This window comes from Alternaria ventricosa, assembly GCF_023758065.1.
Source record: "Alternaria ventricosa strain BMP 2768 chromosome Unknown scaffold_6, whole genome shotgun sequence".
NCBI classification, from domain to species: Eukaryota; Fungi; Ascomycota; class Dothideomycetes; order Pleosporales; family Pleosporaceae; genus Alternaria; species Alternaria ventricosa.
The window spans coordinates 1,136,841-1,152,924 of NW_026055686.1; the positions used below are offsets into that span (position 1 = coordinate 1,136,841).

Sequence of the window (16,084 nt, forward strand, 5' to 3'; positions counted from 1 at the left end):
TCCGGGGCAAGCATCAGCGTAGATACAACGTTAGATTATGTGATCATATACAGGCTCTAAGTATCCTTGACCGTGCTGTTGAATTGGTACCTGAGATGCATGGAAGTCGTGGATGCGATATCGTCAACTTGTAAGCTGGACAGTCTCGTTGGCCAAAACATAGACGTCATGATTTAGATGTTCTAGGATCTGCATTGTTCCCGGCGCCGCGTCGACCGTATCCCGTATTGACTGGGCTGAGGCTACCCAAGAAACCGTCTGCCCAGGTATCGCGGCCCTGAAACGTATAGGGGCGTTTGGTTTGCCAGGCTAGAGAGGTTTAAACAGCTTATGTAATACTTTGCCCGCAATAACACAGCTGACGATGAAGCGAAGGAAGAATTTATAACCGCCAGCCCTGCAGACTGCTGACAGGAGTTGGCTTGGTGTCACGTGCACGGCTTGGCATGCGGCACTTGCCGTTCCGGGAAATTTGTTGTTCAGTAATCATGCTGCCAAAGCCTCCCGAACTGCACCAGAGCCACAAGACACACAACGAAACAATTGGCCACACCCAGCTACCAAGCTCCGACAACCTCGGTCTCAAACACCTCAGCATTAAGAATGTCTAGGAAAGGCCTGCGAGTTATAGATTTGTACGCAAAGAAATCCATGTAGATGGTACCACAACACCTGCAAACCTGTGGCCATGAACCCACCCGTCCAGGGAATCGTCCGACTCTTCGCCCTACGGACAGCAGGAACTAGCCGCATTCTGTGCGGAGACGCGCATTAGCCCCGTGTAACAGCGGACCCTTGATCGATCTCGAACCTTGTGAGCTGTAGCGGCCGTTCATTGAATCGGCGCCGGAGCATCTTTTGCTTTTCCATACTGTCTGGCTTGCGTCAGGTTGAACTAATGCTGGGTGCAATCTACATGTACACAACGTCTTCCCGCTATTTTTACGCGAACCAAATTACTCCACTGAGAATCTGTACGAAGAGTTTACGATTTTCCTCACAAGTGAACGATAGCGGTGTTTCAAGAGTCGGAACGGAGTGATTAGTTGTCCGTGGAGACCGACTTCGGTTCAGCATCCTTTCGTAGTCAGTCTCGCTATTGGTTCCACCGAACTCCATCGGTGACATATCTCCGGACCTTACTCTGTTCGATCAGCGGTATCAGAAGCGAAAACCAGAATCATGACGAGCTCAGAATCAGAACAGACGCAGACATCACGGAAGCGCTCACGCAGGAGGGACAGTGGCGATGACGGTGGTGCTGGAGGAAAGAAGGCTAGGGGCCGTCCACGGGTAGACACACAGGACGCCACGGCTGCAGATGTGAGTGGAGACGCAACGTCCTTTTTGTTCTATCTACCCCGATTCGTCGTTGTCAACTCTTGGAGCGGGATGGTAAACGGGACATGCGCACCTGTCCTGAACGAAGAAGCTGTCAAGTTGTTGATGTGTTCTCCAGCTCGACCCACTGTGAGCTCCTCATCGTCATCCCCACCTCCTGTGAACGACGCTGATGAGCTTGCAGTGCTCCCAATGACACTACCCAGCATGGAGCCCCCCGCTTTTCAATCTCAGCATACATGTCAAATGTACTGACATATGTAATAGAGACGAAGAACTCAGATCCGGCTTGCGCAGCGTGCGTATCGCCAGCGGAAGGAAACCACCATCGCATCGTTGAAGAGTCAAAGCACACAGCTCCACTCGATTATCGAGCAGATGAACAAGGCCTTTCTAAAGCTAAACGAATCCACCATCAAGTCAGGTCTGTTACAGCTGAATCCGACTTTGGCCCAAGAGTTCAAGCTGGTAACGGAGACGTTCGCGAGCTTGACAAAGACAGCCAACGAAGGCCAGTACGAGGGAGACGAAGATGGTGAACACGGCGAACAAGGAATCGAAGGGAATGGTGCACCGAAGCTAGCCGAACCGGAGCCTGAAGTGCAACACATTGGATGGGGTTATTCTGCAATTCCGAAACAAGCTGCTGAGAAGCGTCCGCAGCCACAATTGTCAACACCGGATAGCTACCTCGCCCACATTAGTGCTGCTTATGGCAATGTGGACTCCCGTAGGAGCGATCTGGTGGGATGCCGTCAGTTTGGCGCTGGTTCGGTCTTCGACCAGTCGCACCGATCTTCGCAGCCTCCAGTAGACCCATCACCATCGCATACTTCATCCCAACCGACGCAGCTGCCTTTCGGGCTTGTAGACCTCCTGAGTCAACACCAAGCACCGTATGCAACAACAAACCCACACACGTACTCTGTCCGTGTACCGACGCCTGAAACGACACCACCAACGAACAGGCTGCCCACGCCGCCTCTATCGAAAGTATCGTCGAAGACGCTCCCTCCAGTCACAACGTACAGTTTTCAAGAAACTACATTTGCCAGACGATTGTCGAGGGCGGCGCTTGAGGCGGGGTTTCATCTGCTTAGCAACGCTCATGCCCGCCCTACGGTACGTTTTCAGCTAGTCGATGTAGGAATTGCTTCTTTGGCTTCACTGCCTTTTCCTCCGAGGAGTGACACAAAGCTAATCATTAAATCTAGGCAATTAACCGTGTCTTCAAGCTCTCTCTACCCTATGAAACCCTCGATCAAATACGAAGCCGGTTTCGAACTATAATGACCCGTGGCATTGACGAAGACCTGGATTGGTGGGAGTCGCCATTCCTCCATCTCGGTGGTGCAGGGACTCATTATCCGCGACGGGACCCTGCCGGCAACGCGAAGCCTGTGAGAAACGGATGGAACGTACGGCAAATTGGGCCAGCAGAGAACAAAGTGCTCATTATAGAGAATACAGAAGACGGCAGGAGTGAAGAGCTACGCGGCGTAGACCTCCGTGGATACGAGGGGGAATGGTTCGATTGTTACGACGTACAGGGCTACTTGGAAGAAAAGTACTCGTGCAAGCTCGACCCGAAGAGCTCGTTCGCCGAGTGTGTTATCGAAGTTGCCGACGAAGAACTGTCCAGAGCCCCCAACAGTTCACTACGGCAACGGCCACACAACGCGACGAGTCTGCCTCCTCTTCACCAGAACTCCGCAAACGCATCGACAGCTCCGTCAACCACCTCGACAAACCCGCCAAATAACTCTTACAATATCGCCGATGGTGGAGCTTTTGGGCTAGATCTGTCTTTCGGGAACACTGGTGAATTCCCTAGGCTTGTCAACTATGAAATCTCATATGATCAGACCTTGGGTTTGGATCTCGCACCTGGGTATGATTATGGGTTTTCGCATACACCTACCTTTCACATGGACAATATAGATTTGGGCATGAACATGATGAGCGACGTAGCGGCAGCTTTACCAGTGGTGAGGCAGAAACGGAAGAAGACTGCCTGGCTAGACGTTGCGAAGTTGATTGATGGTGAGTGTACACATTCAAGAGAAGTCGACATTGGACTGACAATTCCGACAGAGATCATTATACATGGCGTGTGTCTCGGGCGGTCACCAGGGTATAGGCGCAAGGACGTTGATGCAGCGGTACAAAAGGCTTTGGTGCATGACCATTAGCCGGTAGCGATTGCGAGGAGCATGCCAAAATACCCAGGTGCGATTTGAGTGCAGTGGCGGGAGTTTTGCTTCTTGTGGGATGCGCTGTTTGAGGTGCAGTTGATGAATTGACGACGTTTGTACCAACATTTCAATCGAATCCTATGCGTATTGATCACAAGTACTACTATATCTCGAATCTGCCAGAACGTTGCATCGCGTTCTTTCGATGTTGAGCTGCGAGCATGGTCACGTGTGACGCTAGAGTAGCGTTAGGCGCTAAGGAACCGGCGCCCTCAATGATTGCCGGAACGCCGCTCACTATCACTCATACACCCACGACCCCGAAAGCTGAGGGCACCCGAACACGTCGTACAAAGCCTTCCGTCTGGGCTAGCGATATCCGTAGAACTTCCTTGACCGCGCAGAAGCTTCCTCAAGCGCGCGCACCTCTCTGCAGCCTCAAGCGCTGACGTCGCCTGCCTGGCTTGCCTGCCTATTCCTCAATCCTCTGCACGCGAGCAACCATCACAAGCCGTCGCGCAGCCATCACAGAGCTCGCATCGTATACTAGATAGCTCAGACCATACCAAACAGTCGCGATCATGTCGAACTCGGTCGTGGTTAGTATCCCCAATGCGCGCATGCGAGCGGTGGAAGGGTGAAGGCAGGCTTGCTAACAGCAACCACCAGGGCGGCGTGTACCAGCAGATCATCGAGAAGGTGATCCAGACTTCGCAGAATGACTTCGAGGAGTCGGGCGTTGATCATAGCACGCTCGACGAGATGAAGCAGGTATGTTGCAACCTGGCCTCCATCTTGGCCAGCGCGCCTTCCTTTTCTTTGTCGCAGCGCACTTGCGACCGCCGTCACACCGCTTTTTATGTCTCTCACTTTTCCTGTCAATTCATTCCTCGCATCGGTTTCGCTGGCTGCGGCGATCGCGCGGTGACCGCCTGGCTTGGGTGATGGGCGGCTGGAAGCGGGGCGGAGTTGCCGGTCGGTCTGGCAGCTCCGGGGGCGCCTCAGTATTTGAGATGCCTTCTTATAGCCCCTGCACAGCTCCCCCACCCGCCAAGACCAACGCATCATTTCCCAACAAGGCATAGTCTGTCATGTGACGGCTGCTCTCACATCATGTTTTGTTGCAGTCGTGCTGAGCATATGCTGACTACCGCTAGGGCTGGCAAGAGAGGCTGTCCGCTCTCAAGATCGCTCACTTTCCGTGGGACCCTGCTCCTGAGCCTGTCCGTCAGCCACCTACGGTACCGTCCAACGTAAAGGTTGACAATGATATGCCTTCCGTGTCCGGACCTCAGGAGGCTCTCAACTTCCCCAACGTACCCGTGAAGACAGAAGGAGGATATCAGCCCCCAGTTGCTAACTATCCTCCTGCTCAGACTGCGAACAACGGCTACGGCACTTATGATCAAAACCAGCAGCTCGCGCACCAGCGTGCAGCTGCTCTAGTACAACAGCGAGTGCAGCAGCAAGGACATGTGCAACAGCAACAGCAGAACTTCCCCAACCTGGCGCAACAGGGCCATCTGCCTCAAATGCCCATGCAGAACCAGCAACAGCAGCAGCGCATGATGGCGCAACAGCAACAGCAACAGCAACAACAGCAGCAGCAGCAGCAGCAGCAGCAACATCAACGACCTCCGCAACAGCAACAGCAGGGAATGCCGCAGCAGCGTCCCCCACCACAAAACCACATGTACACCTCACAGACTGATGGTTCGGGTGATGCTATGGCTGACTGGGAGGCCTTGAAGGCCGCACGCGCTGCTGATGCAGTAGAGCGCATGGCGGCGGATGACTTCATGCGTTCTCGCGTTGATGCCATGGCTATGCGTCAGGACAGTGGTCTTATGGTACCGCTCGATTCGATGCCAAAGGGCAAGAAGCGCAAGGCTGCTATGCGTGTCCTACAGGCCGAGGACGCAGAGGCTTCGTCAAACACACCGGTTCCCGCCCGCTTTGATGGTGACGACGACGTGAAGCCGGAAGAAGATCCGGATGACGCCATTAATTCTGACCTGGATGACTCGGAGGACGAACTCGGGGATGGCGATAACAGTGATGATGAGATGGTTGACTACATGTTGTGCACCTACGACAAAGTCCAGCGCGTCAAAAACAAGTGGAAGTGCACGCTTAAGGACGGCATCCTGACCACGAACAAGAAGGAGTAAGTTGGGTGTTAATACTTTGCAGAGATTTTGCTAACGATATGAAAGATACCTGTTCCACAAAGCAAATGGTGAATTCGAATGGTGAACATTCGCAACCCATTGCTAATACCCGTGGTAGCTGAACTTGAGTTCTAAGTCGCTCCGTGCAGCGCACGAACCCCACTCGATCGAGACGCGAGTCTAGCACGCCCGATACGCGACTCACCAACCTCGATCCCCCCTTCGCGACGACAAAGCGGCTCGGTACGAACATCGATAACGGGCATCAGATTGGATACTATGGCCTGGCGTGGCACTCGAGAAAGAAGAAAACAAGAAAGAAGCTGATTCCCATGACGCATTACATAAAGCTATGGACAGGACGACTGGGCGTCCTAAGTATTCCTGTTTTACGCTATTTAGATTGATCTTGCACTCAGGTCAGGACTAGAAGTTTGGCTGGCCCCACATGTCAAGCCCAGGCGCATTGGCTCCATGGCAGGTTTATATTTCATCAGGTAGGGTTTTTATGCTTGAGTAAAAGGAGGAATTGTCAAATGTGGGGCCATGTCCAGAGCAAAACGTCAGGACTTTCAAATAAGAGGCTGCCAAGTAACGCCTCTTGATTGCTTCATCACAGAAGACATTGTATGGTTGTGGATTTCATTTCCTGCTCTGTTCGGGTCTGGACAGACTAGCAAACATAAGATATTAGCGAAACCGGCATATGCTGAGCTTGAACTCTCTGCTTTCTGCCAGTAGTGATGCCTATCGTAATCTCATAGCATATCGTCCACGCCACTCTCGCCATCACTTCCTGGGCCATTGTGCATCAGAGTCTCGTCAGCGCCTGCGCCCTCGGCCTCGTCGTCATCCTCTTCGACAAGCGGGACAAAGCGAAAGTCGACGAAACTCACTTGTCCTCCTGTAGCCCCTCCAGGCCCGGTTTGAGAAGCCGACCCACTACCGTCGACCTCAATCATGAACTGTAGACTCAGCACGCCTTGGGTATCTGCTCGTATACTGACTTTGGTCGCAACGTTCATGGCACGCGCAGCCTTTTGTATCAAGCTAAACTTGTAGGATGAGCGGAGTACGGCTTGTGGGTCGCTGAGCTGGAAGGTCTCGAGCAGATTGGTAGGCTGCTGATCTGCTATCTCATTGTTCGTGTTGAGGTTTGTGGATGCGGGAGTGCGGTAGGCAGAGGGCTGGGGCTGATTGTTGAACTCGACGCGCGCTGAGCCTAGAGTGCCTGAAGACGATAGAGCGAAGAAGGGTTTGCCACGCACGGTTTTGGCGTACAAGGTCAGCTTCTCCGGGCTTGTAGATGACAGCTCTTGCACTGCGTCGTATAACCAGCTGCCTCGCATGATGATTTTCAGCGCGAGGGCCTGTCGATCAAATGGTATCTCTTCCGTGTACTCTGGCTCGTACGTCGTGAGATCGCATTGCGTGCGTATGCTCGCTTCTGTCAAAGTGACCGCTAGTGGAGCACCTGGGCCATTGTAGCTTATCCGACAGAGGTTATTCATGCCGCCTAGTATGTTGTTTCCAGTGAAGGCTGTGCTAGTGGGATATGCACCATCGCGCGCCCATGGTGGTTTGGAAGTGGAGGGGTCGGTGAGGCCGAAGATCTGGAGGGTCTCAAGGAGAGCGGGAAGAGATATTTGGAACGCGGGAGTGGTAGTAGATGTTGGGTCGAGTTCATCGTCGCTGTCGGAGTGTTGTGAGTTCGACGGTGGGGCGGGCGCATTGAAGGTGTAGGTTGTAAAGAGGGACTTGTCGAGGAAGGCGGATGCTGTGGTTGCGTCAGCCTGCGAATGGACAGAGAAGTTATTGCGCATAGACGTACCTTCCATGACGCTCGCCTCGTCCACAGCAAGCTTCATGCCGATGTCGCTAATCTGGACATGGGCCTTGTTGGAGAAGGCGATGCAGCGGAGGAGCAGGTACAATTGTCGCGCAGAGCTTGACACAGCCGTAAGGATTGGGGGCTCTTCTTCGTCCATGGTGCTGTGTTGTGAGTGTGAAGGTACGGCTATCGCGCAGGTAGATTCGAGAGTCTTGAACTTTTTATTGGTATTCCATAGATTGTACACAGTATGCCCCTAACGCCGGATGGAGAAGTAGGAAACTAGACGTATACGCCGACTGCGCAGATCATGTAGACGGCGCCGAAGCTGTTTGCAGTCAGTGGGCGCATGTTGCAGCTGGGTTTCCGAGGCCACGTACCCGAATGCTAATGACGCGGGAACACCGAGAACGGGGAGGTTGATGAAGGATCGGTCTGTGTGCGCATGAGTAAAGGTTCGCTAGAGGGGCGTGGCTATGTCGCGTACTCAGGCCGAAGATGGTAGTCAAGATGAGAGCTGCGTGCGTTGTTAGCAGAGGTCCACTAAGCAGCAGAGCTTCCAACATACATATGGCCAGCAGCACGAAGCCGACGGTGAACTGCGTGTTCTTTCCAACGGCAGGGCTGAAGGGCGAGGACGCAGCAGCCTCCCAGACGTCTACAAGTGGGCTCGACATGTGTGCAGGCGTGCAATTGGGTTATGTAAGTGTCTCTCTCTTGCGAAGCTGTTGTGGTGGCCTTTCGTGTTCACTCGCAGGTGATCGGCCGTGATTGGTGTGGGGCGACTAGCGCGGGAGGCGCAACTTCCCCGACATTCAATCAACACCACGCACAGGGCTGAGAGAAGGCGCGACGGCACACAGAAGGCGCCCTACACTGCAACATGGCGGGCGCAACCGACGACAGTAAGTGCGCATACCCTCTCCAGCTTCATGCGCGTCAACAAACGTGCATCGCACCCACAAGCCCGACATGTCTCCCCGCAACAACATCCCGCAGTTGCGCGACACGTTGGGCTATCCCACCTCTCCCCCAACCTCACCACTGCTCGCTCCTCCCCCCATACCTCGCCGACACACCCGGCAAGCCTCTTCGAGCATATCACTTCGTGAATTACACGCTGACCCGTCTCTCGCCGAAGCCAAGCGCAAAGCGACCACCGACCCTCCCAACGGCTCTCCCAAGCGCATAAAGCAAGATCCCTCGACACCTTCTGCCGCCGACGATGCTCCCGCGCCTCCCGTGAAACGTATAGTGCCCTTCCCCGAGAAGCCCGCCGTCATAGAAGAGCGCAATGGGGAGATTGAATTCAGAGTGGTCAACAATGATGGAGAAAGAGAGAGCACCATCATTCTGACAGGCTTGAAATGTATCTTTCAGAAACAGTTGCCTAAGATGCCCAAGGACTACATTGCGCGCCTCGTCTATGACAGAACCCATCTGAGCATAGCCATCGTGAAGCATCCTCTCGAGGTGGTAGGGTACGTGAACACTCTCGTCCCGTCTCTGGCCAGACGCTGACAATTTGACGTTCCAGTGGCATAACATACCGTCCCTTCGATAAAGGCCAGTTCGCCGAAATCGTCTTTTGCGCCATCTCCTCGGATCAACAGGTCAAGGGCTACGGTGCCCATCTCATGTCCCATCTCAAAGACTACGTCAAAGCCACCTCGCAGGTCATGCACTTCCTTACCTACGCCGACAACTACGCCATCGGATACTTCAAAAAACAAGGCTTCACCAAGGAGATTACCCTGGAAAAGTCACGGTGGATGGGCTACATCAAGGACTATGAAGGCGGCACCATCATGCAGTGTAGCATGGTGCCCAAGATAAGATACTTGGAAAGTGGCAGGATGCTCTTGAAGCAGAAGGAATGCGCAAACGCCAAGATAAGGGCTGTGAGCAAGAGCTACGAAGTCCACGCGCCGCCAGCGCAATGGGCAAAGGGCGAGTTGAAAGCCATCGACCCCCTGACCATTCCTGCCATCAAGAACTCCGGCTGGTCACCTGTTATGGACGAGCTGGCTCGCGCGCCCCGCCACGGACCCAACTACAATGCCCTTCTCCATCTCCTCAACGACATGCAGAATAACAGCAACGCCTGGCCGTTCCAACAGCCCGTTAATAAGGATGAGGTGCTCGACTACTACGATGTCATCAAGGAGCCCATGGATCTCGCGACCATGGAGGAAAAACACGAAAAGGATCTTTACCCTACCCCCGAGGACTTCATCAGAGATGCCAAGCTCATCTTCGACAATTGCCGCAAGTACAACAATGAAAGCACGCCGTACGCAAAGGCGGCGAATCGATTAGAAAGATATATGTGGCAGCGTATACGTGACATTCCAGAGTGGTCGGTAAGTACTCAACATTTTCGTGCCTGATGCAGCAACATCATGACTAACAAAATATCAGCACTTGGAAGGCGAGTTGACAGGCAAGTAAGAGGGTTGAGGTTCGATCATTCTGATTCCGCCGTGCATAGAGGGCGTTTGTTATGTCGGTTATGGCAGCTTGTATTATCATCATCAACATTCTTGTTGTTTAGCGGCATTGGGTACGGTGTAAGGTGTATGGTATAGTAGTATTGGTTGAGGGTTCGGTTGGGCTGATTATACCCTTTGTCGTTACGTATTCGAATCACTTGTTCATACCCATCTCACAAGAACATGCAGTGAGATGCTGGGTGTGCAGCGTACCTGCGAACATCTTGTTCAGCAATCACATAGAAGCGCAGAGTGTGATGACATCCCAGACCGATGTTGGAATATCGATTCGTCTATGTGGTCTATTTGCTATGCCAGCAGGCCTTCCCCATTGTGTCGAGCACATTCTCGATCCGTCACTGTTCATATCACAAAATATGTGACTGCGTGTTTGCTTTCCGCATGAGGTTCACATCACGGGTTAGCTCGCGGTAGCACCAAGCACACGTTCGCAAGGCTAGGCACGTGGGACTAGATTCTGTGATCAACCTAAACGAAAGTAGGTAGCCGTGGGCCAAACATGCTTGGTACAATCGCACAATCCTACCATGTCGTGTCCCGCAACCTTATTGTGGCGTCCGTAGCGTTTGATGTACTCGGTTGATGAGATTTGAATAAGGCTTCGCGGTTTAGCGACGGGACATGGTGCTCGTCTACGTGATAGCTACGACAGAGAAGCGAGTGAACAAGCTTTGTGGACAGTAAGGAGGCTTGTGCAGTGCGCGCTAGGAACTATGAGCTGCAGTGCGGTGGACGAAGAGGGTGAGGATACTAAGCTCGTTGGGATAAATAACGCGAGAGCTGCCTAAACTTTTTCGAAGGCTGTGCTAATCGTGATTTGAGCAAGTGACAGCACAACAATTATACAGGAAACATTAATTACCCAAAAGAAAGTGTGCCAAAAGATCCAGTTCACAGCCCCAGTATGGTGCAGTGTACTGGATTTGGGGCACAGCTTCCTGTTGCTAATGGGTATGGTATACCTTGATCGGCTTTGGCAGTCCCGGCCTGTGCTCCGCAAACATACGATTGTAATCGTGATATCGCTATGATTTGCACCTAACACTAGTTGACAGACCTCACGCAATAGCGCAGATGTATAGGCTCGTGTTTGCTTGACGTGGTGTACACGCAAATACATTCCTCACCCGTGTTTCGTCTCGGAAAGTGGAGACTCTCTCCCAGACACTGATAGGAACTCACCGAGATGACGGACGCCACGGATGCAAAAAGTAAGTTGTTCCGGATTGCGAATAAGGTGCTGCATCGACCATGATCCTTCGAATCGAATATATGTAATCAACGAATGGAGGCTCCGCGGATGGCGGTGCCTCTTAGTTGTTGGTATTCCGTGATTGTGCTCCTAGCAGACGCCACGTAAAGGATGATTAGGTACAGTAAATTGTAACCATTCGGTTGGCCTCGGGTGGGGTGGTAAGCCTGACATGGGAGAAGTGCCGACGAGTTGGCCTAGTGCAATGCGTAAGATATTAAGCTGGAGCAACGCGAAGCAGATATTTCCCCATGTGATGAGCACCGTTAAGTAGGAATTCGGGAGGGCTGGCTTCGCAGTGCAGCTGGAAATGATGCCAGCCCACACGATGTGCTACCGCATGGAGCTGGGCCCGCTGCGGGGAAGGGACAAGGCTAGCTCGAAGGCCACCTGCGGATCTTGAACGGCATTCATTACAATGCGTATGGCGTCCAAAAGCATGTCAGGATCGCTCGGCCAGCCAAGACAGCGGCTATCCAAAGTGTATACACAGGCGAAGTCCGCGACATGATTCGGCGCATATATCTCGATGCGTGCCCTCGTGATAAGAACCCCAGCTTCCCTCAGCTGCAGGACACCACAAGCGCGCTCGATGGTCCAGCGTCCCTAGCGCAGACCTGGTTATCGGAATGATGGTGATAGCGCTGGTCGAGACCCGTTGGTCAGATAGGATTGAGGGACACCAATCCAACACTCGCTGATGGAGGCGCACGCCGTGTGCTACCATGGCGTTCGCGCGTGTCCCGCTGCAGCGTACTGATAGGAGTGGGTATAATGGTCTCCTTGCGTCAGACGGAGTACCCGGTCTGATCTGCATTCCGGACGGTCCACAAAGACACAGCACAAGCGAAATTCAGCGACGGTTCGTAGATGCTGTCTTCGCCCCTGTGTAATTGCTGCGAGACCCTGGCAATTGCTTCTGCACATGACCCAGGGCAGCGGAAAGGTTGACCTCGGGGAAGACGATGGAGGTCGGGTTGTCAAGGCAGAGGTGTTGCTTCGAGAACGCCACGCGAAGCCCAAAACAGAGCCTCAACCGAGGAGGGGCGCATATTCGCCGCCGCTTATCACGGACTGGGCGGACGTTCCAGCACGTTCATCTCCGTGATTGGCGCTTGGACGGGCTATCAAGGCTGGGGAAAGATAAGAACCTGGTCCGGGTTGCAGAAGCGCGGTAGGTCGGCCGGTACTGGGTCGCGTTGACACAAGAGACAGGCGTGTGAACAGCGAGTAAGCGAGCACCAACATGAGACGGTAGATATTCCAGAAAGCGGAGACGACCGGGAGCCAATGGAACCCTGTGCTACTGTGCTCTAGCCAGTGCAAAAGAGGAAGTTGCCAAGTGACCGTCTGGAGCCCGTTCAACTGTTTGTCTGGGCCAGCGACGGTGCGATCCCTCCACTTTGGTGGTAGCGCGTGCCACGGTGCGAAAATATAATTCCGCGAGGGCCGACCTCGATGTGAGAACCAACAGTTCCTCGTCGTTCAACCTCTGTTCAGGAATTGTCCTTGTGCCTATTCGTCGCCATGGCTGATATCCGCGACCAACACAACGGCTCACCAATGCCCGGTGTCGCCCGCAATGACGACCCGGCGCTAGACATTGCGCGCGAGCACCACCACGAACACGTGCACCACAGCGCGCGTGCGGCCCACCCTGACAACGTTGTCTACACCACCGGAACCACAGACGAGCCGACCAGCAAGCTGTTCCGGCCCAGTGGTCTTGACAGCGCCAGCCAATTCACGCCCATTGGTGTTGACAGCACCAACCTCCACCAGCGCCACCCTGTCAACGAGAAGCATGACATTGAGAAGGCCGGTGGCTACGACTATGAAGTCGAGAAGGCTACGCGCAGCTCTTCTGATCCCGAGATGGAGGCAGAGAAGAAGCCCTGGTACACTTCCTTTAGTGCTTTCTACCGGACGTTCAGGCTGCCTGTCCACATCTTTATTGGAGCGCTCTTCACCGGGTAAGGCGCATTTTAACGTCCATTGTCTCGAGTGCTTCGGGCTAACAGTACCAGATGGTGGATTGCCAGTGTAGTCGTGCACCGCAACGACAAGAACTGGATCATTCCATTCTTGTTCTGGCTGGCCATTATGATCCGCCTGATCACTCTGCACGTTCCCATCACCATCGTCACCAAGCCCATGCACTGGGTCTGGGCCAACACTGGAACGAGAGTTGCCAACCTCATCCCGGAGAAGATGCGCATTCCCGCCGCTGCCGCCCTTGCCATCGCTGTCATCATTGTCGGATCATTCGCCAGCGAAGAGAGCGAGGACAACACCCGCGCAAACCGGGCCGTTTCGCTGTTCGGTCTCGCCGTCTTCATCTTCATGTTCTGGGCGACTTCCCGCAACCGCAGCAAGATTGTATGGCATACCGTCATCGTCGGTATGCTCATGCAGTTCATCATCGCGCTGTTCGTTCTCCGTACCAAGGCTGGATACGACATCTTCAACTTCATCTCTGAGCTTGCTCGCCTGCTCTTGGGTTTCGCTAGGGATGGTGTCGCTTTCTTGACCACCCCAGACATATCTCAGAACACGTACTTCATGTTCAGCGTCATTCCAGCCATTATCTTCTTCGTCTCGTTCGTCCAGCTCTTGTACTACTGGGGCATTCTCCAGTGGTTCATTGGCAAATTCGCCGTCTTCTTCTTCTGGTCTATGCGAGTATCCGGTGCTGAGGCCGTGGTCGCGTCTGCCTCTCCTTTCATCGGCCAGGGTGAATCTGCTATGTTGATTAAGCCCTTCGTTGCTCATCTCACCATGGCCGAGATGCACCAGGTCATGTGCTCTGGATTCGCTACCATCGCCGGTAGTGTTTTGGTCGCCTACATCGGTATGGGCCTTAACCCGCAAGCCCTGATTTCATCTTGCGTCATGAGTATCCCTGCATCGCTTGCTTTCAGTAAGCTGCGTTACCCGGAGACTGAGGAGACTCTTACCGCCGGTCGTGTTGTCGTGCCCGACGACGATGAGCACAAGGCCGCCAACGCCCTCCACGCTTTTGCCAACGGTGCCTGGCTCGGTCTGAAGATCGCCGGTATGATCGTCTCTACGCTCTTGTGTATTATCGCTCTTCTCAACCTGGTCGACGGTCTGCTCACCTGGTGGGGACGCTACATCAACCTCGACGGCGACTACGACTTGACGCTCGAGCTGATCCTCGGATATCTTTTGTACCCTGTCGCTTTCCTCCTCGGTGTATCGCGTCAAGGCAACGACCTGATTCTTGTTGCTCGTCTCATCGGTATCAAGGTCATCACCAACGAGTTCGTTGCGTTCCAATCGCTCACCGACGAGGACCCCGCGTCCCCCTACCACGACCTGAGCCCACGCTCCCGCCTTATCGCTACCTACGCTCTCTGCGGTTTCGGCAACATTGGTTCCCTGGGTACACAAATCGGTGTGCTCAGTCAGATTAGTCCTGGTCGCAGCGGTGACGTATCGCGTCTCGCAATGTCCGCTCTCATTACAGGTGTTTTCTCCACTCTGTCCAGTGCGACGGTCGCAGGTCTTGTCGTTCTAGACGGATCCAACTTCAGCTCAGGCTCGTAGGCCCGGAGCTGGAAATGTATGAAATGTTGCATTGCTGAGGAGTCGCTGTTTGGTGGTCCTAAAATATTATGTTTAGCCAGTTCTGGTGTACGAGATACCCGCAGTAGTACATGGATTTGATGATGAATCAATACTCTCACTTCAAACCTCTTTCTCATAACTCCGACCGTGAGACGTAATGATAACTTTAACCGTGGACATGCGATGGGTTATACACTGCGCCCTTGAGCACAAGCTCCACCTTGGCGTCGCCCTTTTACTCACGACATGTTGCCTCAATCCGGTTAGCGTCTGCAAGAATGGCAGTCTCTCCAACCCGTGGACATGAACAACACAGCAATCTCGCTTGCGATACGAGTCAGTATGTGCGGCGTATCAGAGACTACGAGTGTCGTGGGGATAATGTCATCCTCACAGTTTCCCATGCTCAAGCTTCGGAATGGGTCAAGCTGTGGTGTTTCGTGACGAAACCAGGACAACATCGCAACTATGGAAGGTTTCGTCCTTGCAAGGTAATAACATTCAAAAGACTGCGCTATTGTCTGCTCATCATTTGGAGTAGGATCTGCTTTGGTCCTGGTGTTTACACAGCACTTGGGCAGCTGCTCATGAGCACGTGTCGAGGCCAAAACAGTGTTAGTGTACTTGAAGCAACCACGAGCTCTTAGATCAATGTTCGCGTGGGGCTAATTGATACCACCGATCTCATTATCTAGACTTGCAAACTGCGACGATACAAGGTCGAGGTTTACGGTGATGATGTTTGCTCGTGCTCCGCCAAGCCCAAGCTAGCTGTGTCAATGGAAAGACCACCTGCGATACCATGACGCTCGCTCCTTCTCAAAGTCCAATTTCAGTACACTACGCTGATCGCGCGACGCACGCTGAGCCTGCTATACAATGCATTAACGACACATCGACGGAAAGGGTATGTTGTGTATACAAGAGCGCTAACAGGTGCTATGCCACACCGTGGAAAGGCAGAATTGAACGCCCTACCCACCTGCACAGACCGGGCGCATTCGATGATCCCCGCTGACGGCGTGATACCAACGCGATGTGGCATCTGGGGCTGCCAATCCCGCCAAAAAGATAAGAAACGTTGAACACCCAATGACGCGTCACGATGGCAACTAAGCGAGCCAGCTAAGATTGCCGTTGAAGCTTGACGGAAGAGACGCTGAACGAATGCTTTTTCCATGTTCCAACGT

The 16,084-nt window shown here is 53.4% G+C and overlaps 6 protein-coding genes across 6 annotated transcripts; 4 read left to right on the forward strand and 2 right to left on the reverse strand.

Annotated features, from left to right (window-relative positions):
• Positions 1 to 1,182: 1,182 nt before the first annotated feature.
• J4E93_004468 (uncharacterized protein) lies at positions 1,183 to 3,533 on the forward strand (the record flags this gene model as incomplete). The annotated part of the gene is made up of 3 exons (XM_049342396.1): positions 1,183 to 1,340; positions 1,617 to 2,151; positions 2,556 to 3,533. The coding sequence occupies 3 exons, from the start codon at positions 1,183 to 1,185 to the stop codon at positions 3,531 to 3,533; spliced, it is 1,671 nt and encodes a 556-aa protein (XP_049200548.1).
• A 615-nt stretch (positions 3,534 to 4,148) lies between these two features.
• On the forward strand, positions 4,149 to 5,707 carry J4E93_004469 (uncharacterized protein; the record flags this gene model as incomplete). Its single annotated transcript, XM_049342397.1, has 2 exons — positions 4,149 to 4,307; positions 4,694 to 5,707. 2 exons carry the CDS (start codon positions 4,149 to 4,151, stop codon positions 5,705 to 5,707), a joined length of 1,173 nt encoding a protein of 390 aa, XP_049200549.1.
• Positions 5,708 to 6,465: 758 nt separating this feature from the next.
• On the reverse strand, positions 6,466 to 7,695 carry J4E93_004470 (uncharacterized protein; the record flags this gene model as incomplete). Its single annotated transcript, XM_049342398.1, has 2 exons — positions 6,466 to 7,484; positions 7,539 to 7,695. The coding sequence occupies 2 exons, from the start codon at positions 7,693 to 7,695 to the stop codon at positions 6,466 to 6,468; spliced, it is 1,176 nt and encodes a 391-aa protein (XP_049200550.1).
• Positions 7,696 to 7,820: 125 nt separating this feature from the next.
• J4E93_004471 (uncharacterized protein) lies at positions 7,821 to 8,215 on the reverse strand (the record flags this gene model as incomplete). Its single annotated transcript, XM_049342399.1, has 4 exons — positions 7,821 to 7,866; positions 7,919 to 7,973; positions 8,026 to 8,055; positions 8,107 to 8,215. 4 exons carry the CDS (start codon positions 8,213 to 8,215, stop codon positions 7,821 to 7,823), a joined length of 240 nt encoding a protein of 79 aa, XP_049200551.1.
• Positions 8,216 to 8,421: 206 nt separating this feature from the next.
• GCN5 (histone acetyltransferase) lies at positions 8,422 to 9,989 on the forward strand (the record flags this gene model as incomplete). Its single annotated transcript, XM_049342400.1, has 4 exons — positions 8,422 to 8,443; positions 8,626 to 9,019; positions 9,076 to 9,901; positions 9,960 to 9,989. 4 exons carry the CDS (start codon positions 8,422 to 8,424, stop codon positions 9,987 to 9,989), a joined length of 1,272 nt encoding a protein of 423 aa, XP_049200552.1.
• Positions 9,990 to 12,830: 2,841 nt separating this feature from the next.
• Positions 12,831 to 14,873, forward strand: J4E93_004473 (uncharacterized protein; the record flags this gene model as incomplete). Its single annotated transcript, XM_049342401.1, has 2 exons — positions 12,831 to 13,276; positions 13,331 to 14,873. The coding sequence occupies 2 exons, from the start codon at positions 12,831 to 12,833 to the stop codon at positions 14,871 to 14,873; spliced, it is 1,989 nt and encodes a 662-aa protein (XP_049200553.1).
• Between the last annotated feature and the right edge of the window lie 1,211 nt (positions 14,874 to 16,084).